The 22,981-nt window shown below is 40.1% G+C and overlaps 1 protein-coding gene across 1 annotated transcript in view; it reads right to left on the reverse strand.

The window, feature by feature from the left end:
* The window catches only part of dgkb (diacylglycerol kinase, beta), a 120,984-nt gene that overhangs the window by 85,566 nt on the left and 12,437 nt on the right, over positions 1 to 22,981 (reverse strand). The window contains exons 4-7 of the mRNA XM_047361167.1: positions 9,965 to 10,041; positions 9,588 to 9,608; positions 7,871 to 8,018; positions 4,171 to 4,308 (exon numbers count right to left, since the gene is read on the reverse strand). Coding sequence (XP_047217123.1) covers positions 4,171 to 4,308; positions 7,871 to 8,018; positions 9,588 to 9,608; positions 9,965 to 10,041 — 384 coding nt within the window. The remainder of the gene's footprint in view (positions 1 to 4,170; positions 4,309 to 7,870; positions 8,019 to 9,587; positions 9,609 to 9,964; positions 10,042 to 22,981) is intronic.

Here is a 22,981-nt window from a genome sequence, read left to right on the forward strand (position 1 = left end):
GATAGTCGAACCCCGGCTTCAGGAGGAGCAGTGGGGTTTTCGTCCCGGCCGTGGAACACTGGACCAGCTCTATACCCTCTACAGGGTACTCGAGGGTTCATGGGAGTTTGCCCAACCGGTCCACATGTGTTTTGTGGACCTGGAGAACGCATTCGACTGTCCCTCCAGGAATATGGAATCGGGGGCCCTTTACTAGGGGCCATCCGATCTCTGTACAAGCAGAGCAGGAGTTTGGTTCGCATTGCCGGCACTAAGTCGGACCTGTTCCCGGTGCATGTTGGACTCCGGCAGGGCTGCCCTTTGTCACCGGTCCTGTTCATAACTTTTATGGACAGGATTTCTAGGTGCAGTCAAGGGCCGAGGGGGTCTGGTTTGTGGACCAGAGGATTTCATCTCTTCTTTTTGCAGATGACGTGGTCCTGCTGGCCCCCTCTAGCCAAGACCTACAGCATGCGCTGTGGCGGTTCGCAGCCGAGTGTGAAGCGGCTGGGATGAAGATCAGCTCCTCCAAGTCCGAGGCCATGATTCTCGACCGGAAAAGGGTGGCTTGTCCTCTTCAGGTTGGAGGGGAGTTCCTGCCTCAAGTGGAGGAGTTTAAGTATCTCGGGGTCTTGTTCACGGGTGAGGGAAGAATGGAGCGGGAGATCGAAAGACGGATCGTTGTGGCTGCCACAGTAATGGGGCGCTGTGCCGGTCCGTTGTGGTGAAAAGAGAGCTGAGCCAAAAAGCGAAGCTCTCGATTTACCGGTTGGTCTACGTTCCGACCCTCACCTATGGCCATGAACTTTGGGTCATGACCGAAAGAACGAGATCCCGGATACAAGCGGCGGAAATGAGCTTCCTCCGTAGGGTGGCTAGGCACTCCCTTAGAGATAGGGCGAGGAGCTCGGCCATCCGGGAGGGGCTTGGAGTAGAGCCGCTACTCCTCCAGATCGAGAGGAGCCAGTTGAGGTGGCTCGTGCATCTATACCGGATACCTCCTGGACGCCTTCCTCGGGAGGTGTTCCAGGCACGTCCCACCGAGAGGAGGCCCAGGGGACTGTCCAGGACATGCTGGAGGGACTATGTCTCTCGGCTGGCCTGGGAACGCCTTGGGCTCCCCCCGGAGGAGCTGGAGGAGGTGTCTGGGGAGAGGGACGTCTGGGTGTCTCTGCTGAGTCTGCTGCCCCCGCGACCCAGTCCCAGATAAGCGGAAGACAACGAGTACGAGTAGTGTAGTATTGGACCTCCTGATCAACAGTCAAAACTGATCAAGGGAAATTGATTGATTTTGATCACTTGTTAATTGATTTGTGCTTCAACAATAAGAACAAACATCATGTATCAATATATGAATATAATCAGTCAAATAAAGCAATCATTACAGTCAATATAATACACTCTAGACAATAGTTGTGACAGTATATATTAAACAGAAAAATATGAAGTTATTTTGTTATTTTCTTTGGTTTCAAGAAAAAATGTAACAAACCACAAAGATGTGCTTCAAAGTACATAATAACTACATAATAATAATAATCACATCTAAAATCAGTATTAATACAGAAGCATGGCTCTAGTGTTCTGCAACAACACGATAAAGCAGACAAGAATAAAATATAAATATCCTATGACTGTTATTGAGGCTGCTGTTCTTACTGTATGTTTTAGTTTACTTAGTTTATTTAAAGTGTTTCATACCAACAAGTGATCATCAAGTTTGCAGATCTCTCCAGCTATTATTTTGTGGTATGGAAACAAAAAAAAGTCCCTATATAATAAAATATGAAAAACAATCTTTCAACAATCTTTTTAAGCATGAGTTTTAATTTAGATTTTTAACGTATATCGTGACCAAAAGTGAGTTAAAGGCATTTTGTTCACTGCCTTTTCTCCAAAAATCCTTTAGAAAGATTTCAGAATAATTATTTCAAAAACATATAGAATATTTTACTCTACAACAGAACATACAGTATAGTATAGATCCATTGAAAGAAAATTGAAAAGTCACCAATACACCAGCAGAGGGAGCCCTTCTCTACAAAAGCACCAGAGGACCTCAGGGGCACTAATAGTTTCACAATGTGTTCAGAAATAGTTATGCATGAAAAGTGAATTAAATAATTTAGTGATCTCTGTGCTTAACGAGTGCCATTCCTCTCAATTATTCAACGTGTGACTGAGAATCACACTGAAGCATCACTGAATAAAGACTTGATTCAACCCAATTAATCAGTGTAACTTAGTGGTGAGTTCTGTTATAAACAAATAACCTGTAAATGGCCATATGCCATATTAATTTGTCTCTAGTCCATTTTAATAGATGGATGTAAAACATGTTTTTACTTTTGCTTATTGCTACAAGGAAAATGTGGATGTGGTGCAATGACATCATAACTAAAACCTAAGAGACAATGTTTCAAAAAGCTCAATGCAGGTCATCAATACAGCATTAGTAAATGTTACAGGCTGAACTGTTCATTTTGTAGACTGTGTTGTTGGTATGAATATGCCGCTCACTTCTAATAGGAATCTAAAAAGAAGGCAGACACTATTAAATGTTTGACCAACATCTAAAACTCTCTCAAATTTGAAAGCAGTAAATTTACTAAAGTCTGCCTTTTTAATGTTCTCTTTCCAGGTTGGAAAGAAATCTAGATATTAGGCAGACTTTTAACAATGTGTAGGTTCTTTGAAGTTCACCCAACATCTTTCAAGTTGTTTTCCACAAAGAAAGGAAATACAGTGAGTTCGGTTCACAAGGTTCTGCTGCTGGGAGTGTTTAGATCAGGAAAGCCGTGTTGGCCTGGAAAAGCTTTAAGCTTCTTTGTTGTTTAAAACGGCACAAGAACACAAACACAGGAAAGGATTGTGGACACAAAGATTGATTATTGACAGATTTTTCACACTTTGCTTGTTATTGCTGGAATGGTTTTAATGTACACTGTTTCATTTCACTGCTTTGGTTTGTTATCCTTTATGTTTGTACACTTCTTGAGATTTCACTCTATACTTTGCGCTGTTAAATGACAAAAATCTGTTTGTTCGACCTTGTTTATATAAAAAAAAGGTGTAAGTGGTTTGTTTGGGTTGTAATGTGCTGTAATAGGTACAGAAACATCAGACTGTTTATCGCAGATACACTGTAAACTAAGTGCTTAACTCACTAAGACAGGCGTCTAGCTCTTATTTACTGTTATACAGATTATTATAGTTCTTAGAGGAATAATCATTATTTAGCAGCAGTGCAAAAATGAGTTAATGAGATTAGATTTTAAAAGAAACCAGAGAAGTAAATTTTTGTGTAAAAAATAATAAAGATTTCTCAAATCCCAAACTGTTTTAAATAATCTGTAATCAGCGCAGAATAATCCAGTCCAGGTTTGACATCTCTAAACATTTCAGTTTTCATTCAGGACCCAATTTAAAATGGTTCTAAAGGTAAAAATAGCAGTGAGATTGCTCCTTTTCTTTTGCACAAATAGAGTAATAGCTTCATAGATCAGAGACCGTTTTAATAAAGGGTTTTTACTATGAAATTATTAATATCAGTTTTAATTCATTTAGATTCCATTAAAATCAGAGAACCCTTTCTTTCATGCTAACATTAGCTCTCTGCTAGATAAAACAAACATTCACTTTTCAGTTTTCTCCAGTTTTTTCCAGCTGTTTTAGATTTTTAACTAGAACTGGAAAGCTACTGAAACCTCATGGTGCACGACAAGATTTTCTTACAGTGTTATTGTCTGTCAGCGTCTTTTTTTTTCTATCCAGGTAACCAAAATGTTGCAAACAGGTTAAAGGTCTGAGCTTTTTTAATACAAATTTAACCAAAGTTATGCTAACAGGAATTGCACTTGCAGTTAGCATGCTGCAAGATCTTCTTGCAGATCCAGTCTCTATCTATTAATTAACCTATCATATATAGAATGCCACCAATATCTCTTAGCAAGGATTTGTAGGGCCAGTACAGACTCCACAAAAACTGACACATTTATTCCTTAACTTGAGGTGCCAAGGATGTCTCCTAGACCCCGAAGTGGCATTAATTCAGTAAACACTGTGGTTCAATAGTACAGCTTGAACGTTTACGTTATTTGTCTAGCTATTCACTGCTTGTATGCAATGTACCTTTGACTCTGACTTGATGATGAAAACAGCATCAGACATGTGACATTGGATGGTACTTACACTCTAGCTTGTCCTCAGGGCGCCCGCCTTCCAGCAAAGAGAGGTAAAACACAATATCTTTCAGCTGCACCATATCCAGTGGCCCGAGCAGGGCGGGTGTCTTCAGAGGAGTCGAGTTGCTTTTGATGAGCTTAAGGCCTGCAGGGGGGCACAAAGGAAAGGTCAAAACATCACCCACCATGCCGGTTAGCCCAAATACCTGCTGGTTAGGATGCCAAGCTTTATTGATGGGATCTAATTCATGAACAGAAACCGGATAATGTCATTCCCTTCTCATTGTTTTTAATGGTAAAGACAAGAAAATGAAACATAATAAAGCTATTTTATTTTAAGTTACTTTATGGAATTTCCTGGAATTGTTCTGGTACTTTCTAAGAACTTACCAGCTACGTTTATGTAAATTACCAGGTACTTTTCTGAACCTTCATAGTTTTGTTTTTTTTTTGTAGAACCTACAAAACTGGACCTACTTTCCTGGAACTTACCAGTTAAGTTCCTTGAACATTTCAGTAAAGTACTTTGAAAATCTCACAAAGTTCCTGGACGTTTTAAAAAAAACTATGTGGTAAGTTTCAGCAAAGTTTTAGGAAAATATCTAATATGTTTCAGCAAAGTACCATGAAATTCCTAAAAAGTAGCAGTAATGCTCCAAGAAAGTTTGAAGAAAGTACCTGGCAGGTTTCATGAAGCTTCCATGACAGTTCTTGAAAGTAACTGAAAGCAATGCTCTAAATTCCTTCAAAGTAATCTCTACATTTTGAGACAATACAAGCTGTGTCATGTAGCTTTACAAAATTATTTCTCATTCATCTCAACAATTACTACAAAAAACTAAAATAAAAGTCACCAGCTCCAGAATAAGGGGAACATGTGGATCTTTACAATAAGGATTTGACAAAGAAATGGGACAATAAGTCATGCCAGAAAAGCTTTTTAATGCTTTATTTAGGGCATGACATAAGTCATAACAAATGCTTGCTTTTCACAGATCTGCTCAGTTAGCAACAGTGGTGGTTGGAGATGAGAGTTAATGAGTCCAAGGTGAAATGGGTTGGACAGTTAAAAGGGATGCTGTCGATGCTGGGAGAGGGAAAATAGCACGGCCAGAGAGAAAATTCATGGATGTTCAGCGTCTTGTAAAAGGATGGGACCCCTAAAAACCTTATTACAGTTGAGCATGTTAGAAACACAAAATTCATGATATTTTATTTAAATTTTATGTGACAGATCAATGCAATGTTTTTCAAATGGAAGAAAAATAATAAATCCTTTTTAATTTTTTTACAAATTAAAATCAGAGAAATGAGGCATGCATTTGTATTCAGCCTCAATGGTCTCTGATAAATGGAAACATGGACTCCAGGAAGTTTCAAAGGTGATTGTGTAATAAAATAATATCTCACAGTTTAAACATTTTAAAAAGCACAGTCCAATGGCACAACTGCTAACCTACCGCAACATGGCTACACACTATGATAGCAAAATTTTAAATGCTTTTGTCCTTCTGAAGTGACGATGTGTCTGACCTGACAATGGCTTCCACCTTCCTTCCTGCTCCCTCCTGCTGGTCATCCCCTCTGCATTTACAAGGTAAAGGGGAAATGTTTATCACAGAGGAGCCAAGATGCCTAGGAGAGAATCAATTCAATTTCTCACCTCTGCTCTTCCTGGGGAGGGGGGGCTGCATTGGGATTTTACAGTGCTGTTAAAAGGAGCTGTTTCCCCTTTGTCTGCTCAGAACGGGTTTGGCTCAGCTCAGTAACACGTTGGAAACCTGTCTCCCTTATAAGGCTAAATTAATAAAGCTGACTGAATGGTGATCATCGTTCTCTTTCTTTAGTAAATACAATTTTTTCAACAACACCTACACTGAGGTCAAAGTGGAACAACTAGTGGGATATGCTAATTGGTATGCGAATTGACAAGGTTAGCTACTAAGCACAAAACAAGCTAAACCCTGGTATTTAGGAAACTGTAGCAACACAATTGCTAAAGCAATGTGCGTCGGAAGGTTTAATGCAAAAGAAATTCTCAAAACTGCAAATACATTTTTTGTTTCTTTTTTACTGCAGCTTTTTCATACGCAATGCAGCCCCTTTCCTACTTTAAACGCATACCTTTCAACTTCTGAGTAAAAATAAAAAGCATAATTACTAAAAATCCTCAAAAACATTTTGCAGTACCAATGAGTGCCAACTAACTCAGGAAAGCTGAATAGAAATGCACAAACCTTTTAGGTTTTTGTTTACAAAAAGGTTAGAAACATATATTTACATTCTATTAAAACAAATTATGATTACTTTGTGTTAGTTTGTCACACCCTTTCTTATAAAACACTTTGAAGTTTGTGGTTGTATTATGAGTAAAACTGCCAGGGATAGGGTAAGATGGGGGCAGAAGATCCACTTTGGAGACCTCTAGGGAACGGCTGGAGGCAACAGAAGACTTTATGATTCAGCTAGAGACTCGGAGGGCAGTGATATTATTGCTATTTATGAAACTCCTAAGATCCTCTGGCAGCATTTTAGTAGTGACCTGAGGCCTCATTTTCTATATAAAAAGCAAGATCACCATGCAGAGAGAATTAACAATGTTGCGAAAAGTCTCAAGGTCCCCATTGCTCTGTAACATCTCTGCACCACATCAATGATGTCATCCAAAGTGAAAATGTAACAAAATGTAAACCGTTATAAATGAAATGCTATAATCACATTGGTAAACAGATGCAGTGTGTCTGCAGAGGGGCAAATAACCTAAAACAAAACGAGAGCTAAACTAATGAAGGAAATAAGAATAATGAATACAAGGCACAAAAACCCTAAACCCAGAAAAGATTAATGACAGTTCAAGAAAAAGAATTTGCCCCCTTCCAGATTTCTTGGGTTTTGTCATTTGCCGTTACATTTTTTCTGATCAGACATATTTTAACATCCGACAAAGACAACCCGAGTTAATACAAAGAGCTGTTTTCAAACAAACATTTAATTTATTAAGGGTAAAACTCAATAAATTTTATTTTCTTGGATTTGCAAATCTCCCATGGATGGTAGTTTTTCTTAGGGTTGAGTCATGAACACTGGCCTTAACTTGGGCAGGTGGGTCCTGCAGTGCTCCGGTTATTGTTGTTTTTATTGAGCTTTTGGATGAGTCATTGATGCATTCTTGGAGTTTTGGTAGTTCGGACACTATGTTCTCTCCACATGTTCACTGGAGTCCCAAAGCCTTAGAAATAACTGTAAATCTTTCCAGACTGATAGAGGTCAATGACTTTATTTGTTCTTAAAGTTCTTAGGTTTTGAGGCATTATGTGTTGCTTTTTTTAAAATTACAATTAAGATTCCACTACTATGTTTACTCACTATAAGCATATGGAGCTAATTCAGGCTCTGCAACAAGTCTGAACTGGTTGTTTAGACACGGAAAACAGCCAGCACCTGGTGTAATGTGCTATGGGTTCATTCTGGCATCATTTTGGCAATGATACACAAACATGATTAAGCATAAATGCTAAAACCAAACAGAATCCCTACCAGGAGAATTGGCAGACTCTGCAATTTACATTTCATGCCACCTGGCTGTTTGCAGCAGCAGAATTAGAACGTCTCATGGCAAACATATGAGTAACTGCATAAGACCAACATCTGCTGTGTTTACAACTGAGTGTTTGCCTTGGGAGAGAGATTTTTCTTTTTACACTTACCAGAAACTCTGGGCTTGTCAGTAGATGAGGGACTGGATTTAGGTCGCTTGTTGCTGAACGACATGAAGAGGTGTTGACAGAACTCCTCAGGGAGCTCACTCTCCAGGAACGTCTGCATGAAGACCTTGAAACCTTCAAAGTCAATCTCCTAAAACCAAGACAGAAACAGTAAACAAAAAATATTCTGTGCTGATTGTAAGGTTTTCATTTTCTTCCTGTTCTTTCCACAGACATTTCTAAATGATAGGGATCAGAAGTCCCTGATGAAACTCAACTCCTGATATCAGCCCCGCCTGCTTCTCTGTACAGGGGCAGCTGTTGTAGGAGAGAGCAGCACAAAATACTTTTTTATTTTTGTTGTTTATTTTCTCAACATTAAAAACAAAACATTATGTTTAAAAAGTAAGAAAACAACTTTTTGACTAGTTTTACTCGCACCATTAAACAGAACCGTAATGATGAAAAATTATCAAGTTGTATAAAATGGAGAGCAAGCATGCTAATGTTGGCCTCGCACTAAAGCTAAGTAAGGAGAAATAGCAGCTTGCAAGGTTGTTAGGGATTAAGTTGTAATACTGAAGCAATGTAAAGTGCTATTTTGCTGCATTGTGAAGCCAATGGTTTTTCAAGCATAAACACAGCATTCATTGTTAAAAATTCAATGAAGTATTGCAATGTGACTTGGTATCAACCGATGCCATTTCCTAAATGATTTGAATTGATCCTCATGGTCTAAACCATTCATACCCCCGGTGGATTTAGATTTGAATAATATTTTATCTGGACGAACATGTTACTTCTGACTGGAAAGGTATAGATGTGAGACAAAATATGAACCCAGGACACCATCAATGTTTCTACCACCATTTTAAACTGGTGGTGGGAACATGATTCTTTAGGGATGTTTTTCAGTCGGTGGAAAATATAACCTAATTAATGTAAATGGCATAATGAACAAAGAAAACTACATCAAGATTCTCAACAACAACATCAGGCAGTCTGCAGAGAAACTTGATCTTGTCATGCAGACAATGATCCAGAACATACAGCACACAAAGTGGTGGAGAAATGGTTCATTGACAAAATATAAGAAGAAATTATGATTTCCCATGAAAATAAACTGAAATTGAAATCTCCCAGGTGTCATGAAGGGCTGTTTTTTTGGACCAACATGTAGATCAGGGCAAGGGAGCCGCATAAATGTAGCAGTGTTTTAAAAATAATAATGAAGCTGGAACTAACATGTGATGACAAGATAGGTAAACTCAGGCAAGTATACAGACATGGAGCAGGTGGTAAACAGGAGGATTCAGAGGCAAGCAATGAAAACCAGAGGGCATAGATTCAGAGGTATGTTGGAGAATGGACCAATGAAAAAGGGGGGCTAATCAGGAGAAATAAGGAGTAGCTGGTGACAGGGAGAATGCAGGGCAACTGAAAGAGTGAAGTAATAGAAACATCTAAACACAAGAATGAATCATGAACCTAATCTATTAAGAAAAACAGCCACTAAAGATAATAAACAACAGGGAGAAAATCTAACAGAATATAAATGCACAGAATCACAAGGAATATCAGCAAAAAGAGAACATTAACAGTAGAATAAGGGAACTAAAACTTCTAACACAAGCGAAGCATGACACCAGGGGTATGAATAATATTATATTATCTATATTTGTGTACTTGCAATAAATTAGGGAAAATATAACATTGTTACCAGATTGAGAATGTCCTGCTTCTTTAACCGGAAGCATGAAGGAAACAAAAGACAGTGTGTGTTGGTATGAATGCCTTGTGCCAAGTTTAGAATATATTTTCAGATTATATTTGTATATAACAAGCATTTACACAAACATACAGAAATACATTTTTAATGTTTTTTTCTATAGACAGTGAAAGTTAAAGTTTAATTTAAAAGGTTAGAAGCGTCAGAGTCTCAACTTCATACCATCTTAGGTTTAGTTGGTGTCACTTTGTGTTTGTTTAAAAACATTCACTAAATAACTTATCCATGTTAGGATTTTTTTAGCACATGGACAAGAAACTAGACCATAAACCATCGGTTATGTAATGCAGTGTGAACTCAACACACACCTCCTCTGGGTTGTATTTAGCCAACACGCCGTCTCCATGGAACTCCTGCAACACATCCTTCAGCTTCTTGGTGGAGTCTGAGGAAGAAATGTTTACAACATGTCACCATTTTATGTTAATTTATATTTGGACTTACTTCTGTTACACTGCTGTGTATTTAGGACATAAGCCGGTGCACATTTTGCCCTGTGATCTTTATAAAGTATATCTATTTGTGAGCCATAAAGAGGGGTTTATATCCTGAAGACTGCAAAGAAACCCATCCAAAGCGCAACTTGTAATTGGTTGGTCATAAAAATCTACATATATATGTAGATTTGGCATATATAGTTATACTATATACATTATAGTTGCATTCAATAACCTAGGATTTGCAGGCTCGTTTTTCAGAACTGGCATTAAACATAATTTTAAACATACCTTTCATTAAGCACACATTTCCGTATTAAAAATGTTTCATTTGAATCATACAGATGTTAAATAAAAGCGGACTGAGAATGGACCCTTGAGGAACTCCAAAATTGTGTTTTTTGTTTCCCCAGATTTATAATTACCAAAGTATAAAGTAGTCCAAATCTAAAAAGAAGTCAAGTAAATATGCAACTGGAGAGACTGAATCGGATTAAGGCTGCTGGTCCATATCGTGTCAGCCCTAGAGTCCTGAAGGCCTGTGCAGAGCAGCTCTGTGGAATTCTACAGCACCTCTTCAACCTTAGCCTGGCCCAGAAGAAGGTTCCAGTGTTGTGGAAGACCTCCTGTCTTGTTCCGGTACCAAAGAAAACTTACCCATCAGTCCTCAATGACTATAGACCTGTTGCCCTGACATCCCATAGCATGAAGGTCCTAGAGAGACTCCTGTTGGCCCACCTGAGTAAGCAAACCATAAACTATCAGGATCCCCTTCAGTTTGCTTATCGCTGTGGAGTTGGAGTTGAAGATGCCATCATACACCTGCTTCAACAAACCTACTGTCATCTGGACAAAGCCAGCAGCACTGTGAGGATCATGTTCTTTGATTTCTCCAGTGCATTTAATACAATCCAACCTGATTTGCTTTGTCAGAAACTCCAGAAGACTCAGGTGGAAGCCTCAACAATCTCCTGGATCAAAGACTACCTGACAAACTGACCACAGTTTGTGAGACTGAAGGGTTATGAGTCTAACCAGGTAGTCAGCAGCACAGGAGCACCACAAGGAACTGTACTCTCATCATTCCTTTTCACTCTGTACACCTCAGATTTCCAGTACAAGACAGACTCCTGTCATCTGCAGAAATACTTGGATGATTCTGCAGTCGTGGGGTGGATCAGAGATGGACACGAAGCTGAGTACAGGAAGGTGGTGGACCGCTTTGTGGCATGGTGTGGAAACAATCATCTCATCTTGAATGTGACTAAAACAAAGGAGATGATTGTAGATTTTAAGAGAAACAGGAATAAGTCAAAAACTATTTCCATTATGGGAGAAGAGGAGTATAAATATGTCGTTGTTCACCTGGACAACAGACTAGAGTGGAAATGCAACTGTGAAGCCATCTACAAGAAGGGACAGAGTAGACTGTACTTCTTGAGGAAGCTTAGGTACTCTTGTGTTTGCAGCAAGATGCTGCATATCTTCTATAAGTCTGTTGTGGAAAGTGTGATCTCTTCTGTCATCATCTGCTGGGGTAGCAGCATCAGAGCCAGGGACTTAAAAAAGCTCAACAAGCTGATAAAGAAGGCTGCCTTTGTTCTGGGAACCTCTGGAGATCATTGTGCAAAGAAGGATTCTTCATAAAATGAAGAATGTTATGGAGAACCCTGAGTATCCTCTGCATGAGACTGTCCTACAACAACAGTGTCTGCAGTCAATCCCACCAATTGTTCCAGTATATCAATCAGTATGTTATGAACGACTTTGTCAAATGTAGCACTTAGATCGAGTAATACCAAGACAGAACTCTCAGACCCATCAAGTCGTTCAAAACTTTTACCAATGCCATCTCTGTGCTGTGGTGTGGTCTAAAGCCTGACTGGAAATAAAAAAGGTTATTTATCCTGAGGTATCATTTTTCATAAACTGCCTTTCAATGATCATTCCTAAAAATGCTATATTAGATATAGGCCTGTAATTACTAATTATTAATGCATTTGGATTGTTTAAAATATGTTTGATCACCACAGTTTTCAGGACCTGTGGAAAATAACCTTACTGTATGGAAGTATTTACTATCTGCAATATTTCAGTTGCAACGCAACCGAAAACTGACTGGAATGAATAGCTATCAGAAAGAAGGTATCATTAATTTACTCAGGTTGTCGAAATATAACCAAATCAGAAGATGACACAGATTCGATGCACAGAATTAGATTGAGATGAGGTTTTATTGTTCCAACTTAGGTAGACCTTGATTAGAGTTGTTAGAAGCCAGAGGATGAGGAAGCCCCAAGGATCCGGGCAGAGAGAGAGTGTTCTGGCGGTGGAAATATTTACAGTGCAGATTTCCTGAAGGAGAGTTCCATATGGCGACAGGCAGGCAGACAGATGGGCAGATCGACAGGAAGGCAGGACAACAAGCGATCAGGCAGGCTGACAGAAGTCCACATAACAGAGACTATGTTCCAGCAACAGACTGTGTCAGCAGCTGTCTTAAAAAGCCATGAGCTCATTAGCTGGATGAGTTGCAGCTGAGAACAATGAAGTGCCAGAACCAGCCAGCAGAGATCTCACAGTACCCTCCCCTCAACGATTGCCTCCAGGCAATCCCGAACGTTTCTCCGGATGACGTCTGTAAAAAGATGTAATGAGAGCAGGGTCCAGGATAAGAGAACGAGGTACCCAGGTTCTTTCTTCAGGTCCATATCCAGCCCAATCCACAAGGTACTGAAAACCACGCCCCCTACATCGAACATCCAGGATACGATTGACCGTGTAAGCTGGATGGTCATCAATGAGACAAACAGGGGGAGGGAGCTTGGTGGGTGGATTCAGGGGACTTTCCGAGACTGGCTTGATCTGTGAAACATGAAAGGTAGGATGAATGTGCATAGAAGCTGGCAACTTGAGTCTCACCGCAGAAGGGTTGATGATCCTTTCTATGACAAAAGGACCAATGAAACAGGGAGCCAACTTTCGAGTAGTATCCTTTAATTTAATATTCTTGGTGGAGAGCCAGACCTTCTGATCAATGCGGTAGACCGGTGCAGTGGAACGGTGACGGTCAGCAAACCTTTTATTCTGTTCCAAAGTGCGTAGAAGTGTCCTCCTGGTCTGACGCCAGATCTTACGACACCTGGAGATATAATGCTGAACAGAGGGGACAACAGTGTCAGTTTCAATACTGGGGAATAATGGAGGTAGATAGCCCAGAGAAATCTCAAAGGGAGATAAACCAGTAGCAGAGGAAGTATGAATATTATGGGCATATTCTATCCAAGTGAGATGTCTGCACCAGGAAGAAGGGTTGTCATTAATCACACATCTCAATGCTACTTCCAGTTCCTGATTGCATCTCTCAGTCTGCCCATTAGACTGAGGGTGGTAACCAGATGAAAGGCGTACGGTAGCACCAATAGCCCTACAGAACTCCTTCCAGACTTGTGAAATGAACTGCGGGCCTCGGTCAGAGACAATATCCAAGGGCATGCCATGAATACGGAAGACATGAAGAACCAGAAGTTGAGCAGTCTCCAATGCAGACGGAAGCTTAGTTAAGGGAATAAAATGAACAGTCTTAGAGAATCTATCAACAACGGTAAAGATGACTGTGTTTCCGTCAGATGGTGGGAGACCAGTGACGAAGTCAATAGAGATGTGGGACCATGGGCGACTGGGGGTAGACAGAGGTTGAAGAAGACCGGCAGGAGGTTGATTTGAGTTCTTGTTACGGGCACATGTGGGACAAGCTGCGACAAACTCTCTAATGTCGGGATTCATAGTGGGCCACCAGAAATACCTCTTGGTAAAAGTGATCATATGATTAATCCCCGGATGACAGGTAAGTTTATTATTATGAACCCAATCCAGAACTTTATTGATGACGGAGTTCGGAACGAACAGTTTGCCTACAGGACCAGTACCTGGGTCCGGTTCAGATTGTTGTGCCTCCCTGATGTCCTTTTCAATGGCCCAGGTGAGGGCGCCCACAATGCAGGATTCCGGTAAGATGGAAGCTTCAGTCTTGGATTGCTCAGAATGAGAAAATTGGCGAGAGAGAGCGTCGGGCTTGATGTTCTTGGAGCCGGGTCTGTAAGAGATAGAAAAATTAAAACGAGCAAAAAACAGGGACCAATGGGCTTGTCTGGAGTTAAGTCTCTTGGCATTTTGGATGTAAGAGAGGTTTTTATGGTCAGTCCAAATGAGAAAAGGGACTTCCGCCCCCTCTAACCAATGCCGCCACTCCTCAAGCGCCAACTTGATAGCCAGAAGCTCTCGATTTCCCACATCGTAATTCTGCTCTGCTGACGACAAACGACGAGAAAAATAAGCACAAGGATGCACCTTGTTGTCTATAGGAGAACGTTGAGACAAGATGGCCCCTACTCCAATGTCAGAAGCATCAACCTCCACAACGAATTGCGCACTAGGATCAGGATGAGTCAGAATGGGTGCAGAAGAAAATAAAGTTTTCAATTTGCAAAAAGCGTTCTCTGCCTCAGGGGACCAATGGAATGTCTTCAGAGAGGAGGTAAGTTGAGTGAGAGGCACAGTGACCTGACTGTAGTTCTTTATGAACCTTCTATAAAAATTTGCAAAACCTAAGAACCTTTGGAGTTGCCTGCGATCCGTTGGAGTAGGCCACTCTGCCACTGCCTTGGTCTTCTCAGGATCCGTTCTGTACCTGCCTGCTTCAAAAATAAAACCCAAGAAGGTCACAGAAGAAACACCGAATTCACATTTTTCGGCTTTTACAAAGAGTTGGTTTTCATAAAGCCTCTGGAGTATGGTCCTGACATGCTGGTGATGCTGATCAATGTTCTGAGAGAAAATCAAAATATCATCCAGATAAACAAACACAAAGAGGTTGAGGAAATCACAGAGAACATCATTTATAAGAGCCTGAAAAACAGCGGGTGTGTTAGTCAATCCAAAAGGCATCACCAAATATTCAAAATGTCCCAGGGGAGTCTTGAAAGCTGTCTTCCACTCGTCACCCTCTCGGATCCGAACCAGATGATACGCATTGCGCAGGTCGAGCTTGGTAAAAATCTTGGCAGAGTGTAATTGGTCATGTATAGAATCAATGAGTGGTAAGGGGTACTTATTTTTGATTGTGATTTGATTCAACCCCCTATAATCAATGCAGGGTCTTAATGTGCCGTCTTTCTTCTCCACAAAGAAGAAGCCGGCGCCAACGGGAGAGGTAGATGGCCGAATGATCCCGGATGCTAAGGAATCCTCAATGTACTCCTTCATGACTCTTCTCTCCGGTCCAGAGAGATTGTATAGTCTGCTGGATGGTAACGGAGCACCTGGGAGGAGATCAATAGCACAGTCATAGGGGCGATGCATGGGTAAAAAAAGAGCCCCCTGTTTACTAAAAACAGATGCAAGATTGTGGTATTCAGAAGGAATCTTAGACAGATGAACAGGCTCAGGTGGTTCAATTTGTTTGCTAGAGTGAGAGACAGCAGTCTTTAGACAATTCTGGAGACAGTAATCACTCCACTTCTCTACTCTGCCCTCCACCCAATTAATCGCGGGATTATGTCTCTGCAACCACGGAAATCCTAGAACCAATTGTGGGGAGATAGAGGAGACAACAAATAACTCACCCCATTCATGGTGGTTACCTGAGGTAATGATGTGAAGGTGGGGCACTTTAAACTTCACCTGAGATATGGTTTGACCAGTGATGCCCGAAACAGAAAGGGGGTAGTTGAGAGACTGAGAAGGTATCTTAAGTTTGTCAACTAGATCCAAGGAAATAAGATTCTGTTCCGCACCAGAATCAATAAAAGCATCCACTGGACACTTTTCTTGGCCAATAATAATAGTGACTGGAAAACACAGACGAGATATAGGGAAAAAATGGGACATGCTCATCAAAGTCCCCTGACCTATTGACGAGCCCCCTCTTTTCCCTTCTTAGGGCATCTTGCAACATAATGTCCACCTTGTCCACAATACAAACAAAGACCAGCCCCAAAACGACGTTGTCACTCTTCAGGAGAGAGACGAGTGTGACCAACCTGCATAGGCTCAGGTTCCACAGATCCCTCCGAAGAGGAAGTGGGTGTATCAAGGTAAGCGGTCCGATGTGCCATAAACTGCTGCCACTCTGACTTATGATTCCTCTCTGCTTGTCTCTCTCTTAGGCGGTTGTCAATACAGATTGACAGTTTGATTAAATCATCCAGTCTCACGGGTTGATCTCTTAAAACCAACTGGTCCTTTATCTGATCTGTAAGGGAATTCACAAAAATACCCTTGAGTGCCGCTTCATCCCAACCCACCTCCTGTGCTGCCACCCGGAAGTCGATGGCGAACTCTGCCAATGCCCTCTTTCCCTGTTTGAGGGTAAGTAACGTCTTAGCAGCTGTCTCCTGTTGGAGTGGTTGATCAAAGACTTCCTTGAAGTGACTGAAAAAAACAGCGTAACTCAGAGACTCAATAGGGTTAGTTGTGAGAAAAGCGTGCGCCCAGCGTAAAGCAGATCCTTTTAGGGAGGTAACAATAAAAGTGATCTTGGAAGCAGCAGTCGGAAACAGAGTGGGGGAACGACTAAAAGCCAACTCACATTGAAGAGAAAACCCACCAAAATTATTAGGGTTGCCATCAAAAAGTTCAGACGGACGGAAATCAGGTTCTCGGATCCCGGACGAGTGGGTTGTGGGTGGCTGAGGATTCTCAGAACGAGCTGGAGGATTGGAAGGAGCGGGTGAGAGTTTGGTTAATATTTCACTTAAGGCATGTACCATACCACCAAGTTCCGTGAGATGGGCATCTGTCGTCCTTTGTTGTTGTAGCAACTGTTGAAGCATGGCCTCAGTGGATTGGAGGCGTTCCCTCCAGGAGGTCTGTTCATCTTCATCTGATTTGTTTTTCGACATGTCTGCTGGCTGGAACATACTATCATTAATTTACTCAGGTTGTCGAAATATAACCAAATCAGAAGATGACACAGATTCGATGCACAGAATTAGATTGAAATGAGGTTTTATTGTTCCAACTTAGGTAGACCTTGATTAGAGTTGTTAGAAGCCAGAGGATGAGGAAGCCCCAAGGATCCGAGCAGAGAGAGAGTGTTCTGGCGGTGGAAATATTTACAGTGCAGATTTCCCGAAGAAGAATTCCATATGGCGACAGGCAGGCAGACAGATGGGCAGATCGACAGGAAGGCAGGACAACAAGCGATCAGGCAGGCTGACAGAAGTCCACATAACAGAGACGATGTTCCAGCAACAGACTGTGTCAGCAGCTGTCTTAAAAAGCCATGAGCTCATTAGCTGGATGAGTTGCAGCTGAGAACAATGAAGTGCCAGAACCAGCCAGCAGAGATCTCACAGAAGGAGGAAAAAGGCAGAATAAAAACTGATTGTAAAGTTTGATGCTGATGATCCATGTTATTAAAAGTAGACGAGGGAATGAACAAAATGGCCGGTCTGACACTGGGTTGTAAAAATGCTGAGGGGAACAAATGAGATGCAAATGAGGTTGCAAGAAGGTATTATGTGAACAAGATTGATAAAAAAGGTGTCATAAAGAGAAATTGGGGAAAATTAGTGGAATGAAAAGGCATCATAAACCAAAATAAAGAAGAAAAACAGGTCAAAGGCTGGTAAAGAGGGATGGAGAGGATGAATGGGATGATAAAGGTCATAAAGAAATTTGAGCAAATGTAATGGGCTAAAAGTAGGTCGTAAAGATGGATGATGACAACAAGAGATGAGAAGGATGAGTGAGTGTTGGATGGGTGCAAAAACTTGTTATCACTCATGTAAAAACCTTGGGTTGCAAGGCACCTGCACTATGCCTTCCTCCCTGTGTGTGTGAGATCATTGTTATCTCTGTGTGAACCAGCCTCCTTTCCGTCTCACACACACACACCCTGTCTGAACTGTCTGTTGAACTGTGCATATAAATAAAGAGATAGGGTGTCAAAACTTTGTAGTTTCACTGCAAAGTGGGCTACCCTTGTCACAAGTAACTATGACTGTATCGTTCTTACCTCTGAGTTGACTAAATAATACCTCACATTTATTGGTCCTTCGAAGCCGGATTAATTCAATAACCTTATTTCTCTTTGCTTTAACAGTGACTCTGGGATCCGTGGGGGAAGCCTGACGTCGAGCGAAGCACCGCTGCACAGCCTCCTTTAGCCGGAGTGGCTGAAAGTCCCGGTGTGTGTGAATTCACACCTGGCCAGTGGGTTATTGCCTTCCTCTGCGCGGGGTGACTCTCACAGGGTCCAAAGAGTCACCAAGAAGTCAACTCCGAGGTGAGACAGTTTTAAAATACAGTTCATAGGAAAAGTACTTAACAGTCGTTGGTAGTGCGTCGCCGGTAAGGACGCTGCATTCGGATGGTTTTATTCCACCGTGAAAGGGATAGTGACAAATTTGGTACCATCCCGCCGTGAAGGGGATTAAAGAAAACGACTGAGGATTATTCTCCTGAGAGGGAATAGAGTAAGCGCTATATAAATAAAAGAAGAAAAGTACTTAAAAGTCGTTGGTAGTGCGTCGCCGGTAAGGACGCTGCATTGGGATGGTTTTATTCCACCGTGAAAGGAATAGTGACAAATTAAGGTAGGGCCCCGCCAAGAAGGGGGCCAAATAAAACGACTAAGGGTTATTCCCCTGCGTGGGAATAGAATAAGCGCTATAAAAGTAAAAAGAACGGAGTAAATTGAGCTCATAAAATAACACCAAGTTAACTTAGAACAATTACAAGGTACCTGAAACTAACTGTGTGACTGTGTTGTGTGTGTATGGAGGACTAAGCATTTTAATAGAATCATAGCAGGATTCTGCTAGTCCTGTGTTTTCTTTTGCCCAGATTAAAACTACGTACTGGTGACTTTGGAGATTCAGGTCGGATTTCATTCCAGAAAATTAACACCGCTGCGTATTAGTCGCAGTAGAAGGGCGTGTTAATGTCCTCTCCTTAAAGTCTCATGCCAGTGACCTTTTATCTGGGACATTTATACTATAGTTAAACTAACATAAAACATAATGGGGAAGAAACAAAGTAAACTAATTGACTTAGAAGGGGAGGTAAAGTTTATGGAGAACTATGTAAAAGGAGCAGGTATGATCTGTCATAGATGGAATAAAAAATAAAAAACATGGGTTTTTGGGCAAATTAGATACAAAGGATGTCTTAAAATTACAAGGGGATCTAAAATTAGCAATAATGAAAACTAAAAAGAGAAAAATAACAAAGAACAATGGGGAAAGAACAGAGAAAAAGCTCTGATTTAACAGAAATATGTACACGATGGCATAAAAATACGGATTTTCAGGTAACTTAATTATCACTGAAATCCTAAAACTACACGGGGATCTTAAACTGGAGATTATGCATTCAAAAGATTCAAGAGACAATAAAAAACCTTGCCAGATTATAATTTCAAAGGGGACTTTTCAGTCCCTGAGTGCTCACAGTTGATAAACAGATTAAAACAAAAAGATGAATTAAAAAAACAACAATAAGAGCAGCTTTTAACTGACATAGCCATAATACTGAGGCCTTAAGAAAAGCACAGAAAAAAAAACTTTCAGCTTAACTGAAAACAAATAAAGAGGGGCGGACCGCCACCCATCCCAGTTTAGAATACCAAGGTAGCCCCAAATTATAAAGACTAAGAGATGGTTTTAGAGGACGTGGTAAAAGAAGTTAAAAGAGGAGGTGACAATGTGGACAACATGGAAACTGTCCAACTGGACAACCCAGTGAACAATGACTAGAGAAGAGAGAACATAATGTTGTTAAAGAAGTAATCTGAGAGTAAAAGATTTTGTAGGCAAGCATTAGTGAGAAACAGGTGCTTTAAAAATCATTATATGATGTTATACTACCAACAATATCATGATAAAATGCAAAAGATTCATTTTAGAGGGAAATAATTCCATATTTGGCTCAGATTGTGTGCATTCTTGATTTTTCCTCTTTGAGAGAAGTGAAATTTCAGCTCTGTGAAACGACCTTGATAAAGAGATGCAGCTGCCTGAAAACAAAGATAAAACTTCTGCAAACAGCAGAAGCATGTCTCTGCTGAAAGGTCTGAAAAAAAAAATTGTAACTCTACCCTGCATGTGTCAAACTCAAGGTCCGCGGGCCAAAACCGGACCTCAGGAGTTTAGTGATTCTCTAGAAGTAGAGCCTTTTTAATATGGTGATTGTGTGCTTGAATGTTATTTTGTCAATCAATAAGCAGTTTTGTCTACATTCTGCCACAATCTGCCTTTTGAAAATGTTTTGAATCTTGCTCTTTATGTCTAAAAAAAAAAAGAAAGAAAAGAAAAATTGGCTAAAGTCTGCAGACACAAAATGAACTTGGATTGAAGCTCTAACTATGTTTATTTAATCTGAGATCCTCTCCAAATGCAACAGTATATGTCAGTCTACATGAGATACTAACAACTTCACCTACTGGTATAATATAAAGATCTGAGTGAATATGTGAAACAAACAATGATGAAAGTTTTTCAACAGGTGATGCTCATCCAGGAGGAAGACAGTGTTCCTAGGAAATGCAGCTCATTCATTAACAATCATTTTTTCTCCTATAGGTGGAAGTTTTGCTGACTAATCATAGGCTGGATCTATGAAACATTATGTGCACAGACCAAATGACCAAGGTTCTGACTGACTTATGAACCTCACTGACCTGACAATGATAACATGACACCCAACAGATAACACCTTTAAGGTGGATCCCACTAAGACCACCTTATTGATTCTTGGTGAATAAAAAAAAAAAAAGAATTGAAGCGTTCAAAACAGACCTAGTGGAAACAAAAGGGGTTATGAGGAAACAATGTGCATTTTAAGAATAATAGAAGTCAAATTATGTTCAAATTTTTGCAAATAAAAATTACTCTGACAGAAAAATAAGTAAGTAGTGTGTGAATGTGTGTGAATGGGAATGACTGATTTCATTGTAATGTATCTTTGAGGGACCTTAAAAGCGCTAATAAAGGTCTGATGTTGATGATCTTTGCCAAATTTATATCTTAATAAGGTTTCCAGAATCTTTTTCAAAAAATCATTTAAAGATGGCAAAGGTTCTACCTCTACTGAAAATACTGATAACCATAAGAAAGTTCATAGACCCGTCTTGAATTTTTCCTAATTCTTTTACAAACAGGTTATTTAAACTTTCATGTGGCCAAATGTCTGTGTTTGACTTTCTGTTTTTGTGAAATAAATGTCTGTTTCATGTTATGTAAAAATTAGAGTCCTCAACATTACCATAATAATATTAGGTCAGTTCTCTATGGTAAAACAAAAAGATTTTAACAGATGTTTAGACTTTTTCCAGTCAGGTTCAAAATGATTGAATTAGACTCAAACTTAACATAAGATTAAATTAACCTTAACAGAATTACTGAACTGGACTGAAATAGAGAAAACGTGAGTTAATTGAAACAAACTTTAGTTACTTGAACTAAATACAAAGCTGACTGAAACTGTATGTTGTATCTATAAAACTGGGTAAGATAAACTAAGATTATAAGATATAATATGCCCTTCATTTTTTTGTGTTCATCAGTGAGTGAGTTTTTATTTTTTATTTTTAATAAGAACTAAACCAAGCATTATTTATAATAATAGCAACTACCAAAAATATTGATCTCATTTTTAAATGTAATAAGGACTTACTTTATAAAATATAATAAAAAAGAATAATAAGAATTTGGAAAAACAGAGGCTTTAAACCTCTGCAGGAACAGCACTGACACTGTCAAAGGTAGATCCTAATACAGGAATCTGGAAGCTCATTCTGGCGTGGATAGTCAAAGTCCATCCAAGGACACATTTAGATGAGGCAGAGGGACAAATACAGGGCTTAGCTGAGAGCAAAGAGAGCAACATGCATCCTGCCCTAGCTGCTGTCCCACCTGAACTATGGTCCCAATCATCAACTGATGTAGGGCTTATAAAGGGGTTCCCACCATACAAGGTTAAACTAATATCTGAAAAAAGGCCATTAGTCCGTCAATACCCCTTCAAGCCAGAAGCTGAAGAAGATACTAAGCCAATAATACAAGATATGTTGAAGTCAGGAATATTAAGAGAAGCACCTGACGCTACATGCAAGGCATATCACACTGACATCGCTATTATTATCACAGCCAAACATAACTCTAAAAAGATGTGCCCTTTAAATCCAAGTACTCTAATACCTACTGCAGAAGATGGAAAACCACATTCTTATAAAGCAAAAGTTGAAGAAGACACAAAACCCAGACAAGACATTTCTCAAACCCTTATACCAGATTCATGTGTTGTGTTTGTAGATGGCTCAGCATCTAAAGATGAATATGGAAAGAATAGAGTTGGTTATGCAGTAACAACCATCGATAGGATAATAGAAGCTAAATCTCTACCCAATACATGCTCAGCCCAGACTGCAGAATTATATGCTGTAGTAAGAGCATGTGAATTACATGAGGGACAAATACTTACTATATACACAGACAGCCAATACGTTTTCAGATCAGTACATCACCATGATAGGATTTGGCAAAATAGAGGTTTTAAAACATCATCAGGGACAGAACTAACTCATTTCAACCTATTAAAGAGAAAATGTCAGATCTGCTATTTATAGACACAGACGTGCTGAAAGACGCCCAACAGTCAGCACCCGAGACAGAAATAAAGGCCTGGCTAAAGAGAGGAGCACAGAGAAAAGATGACATCTATCAGATAGAAGATAAACCAATCCTCCCAAAAAAGTTATACAACACAGCGGCTACAGTGACACATGGGAAGACCCACGTGTCAAGGGGGGAATATGTCACATCTGGTAAAGCATTAATGCTACACTATAAATATTTCTGACTATGCAAAGAATTTTTGCAGATC

The sequence above is a fragment of the Girardinichthys multiradiatus genome, chromosome 3 (assembly GCF_021462225.1).
Source record: "Girardinichthys multiradiatus isolate DD_20200921_A chromosome 3, DD_fGirMul_XY1, whole genome shotgun sequence".
Lineage (NCBI taxonomy): Eukaryota > Metazoa > Chordata > Actinopteri > Cyprinodontiformes > Goodeidae > Girardinichthys > Girardinichthys multiradiatus.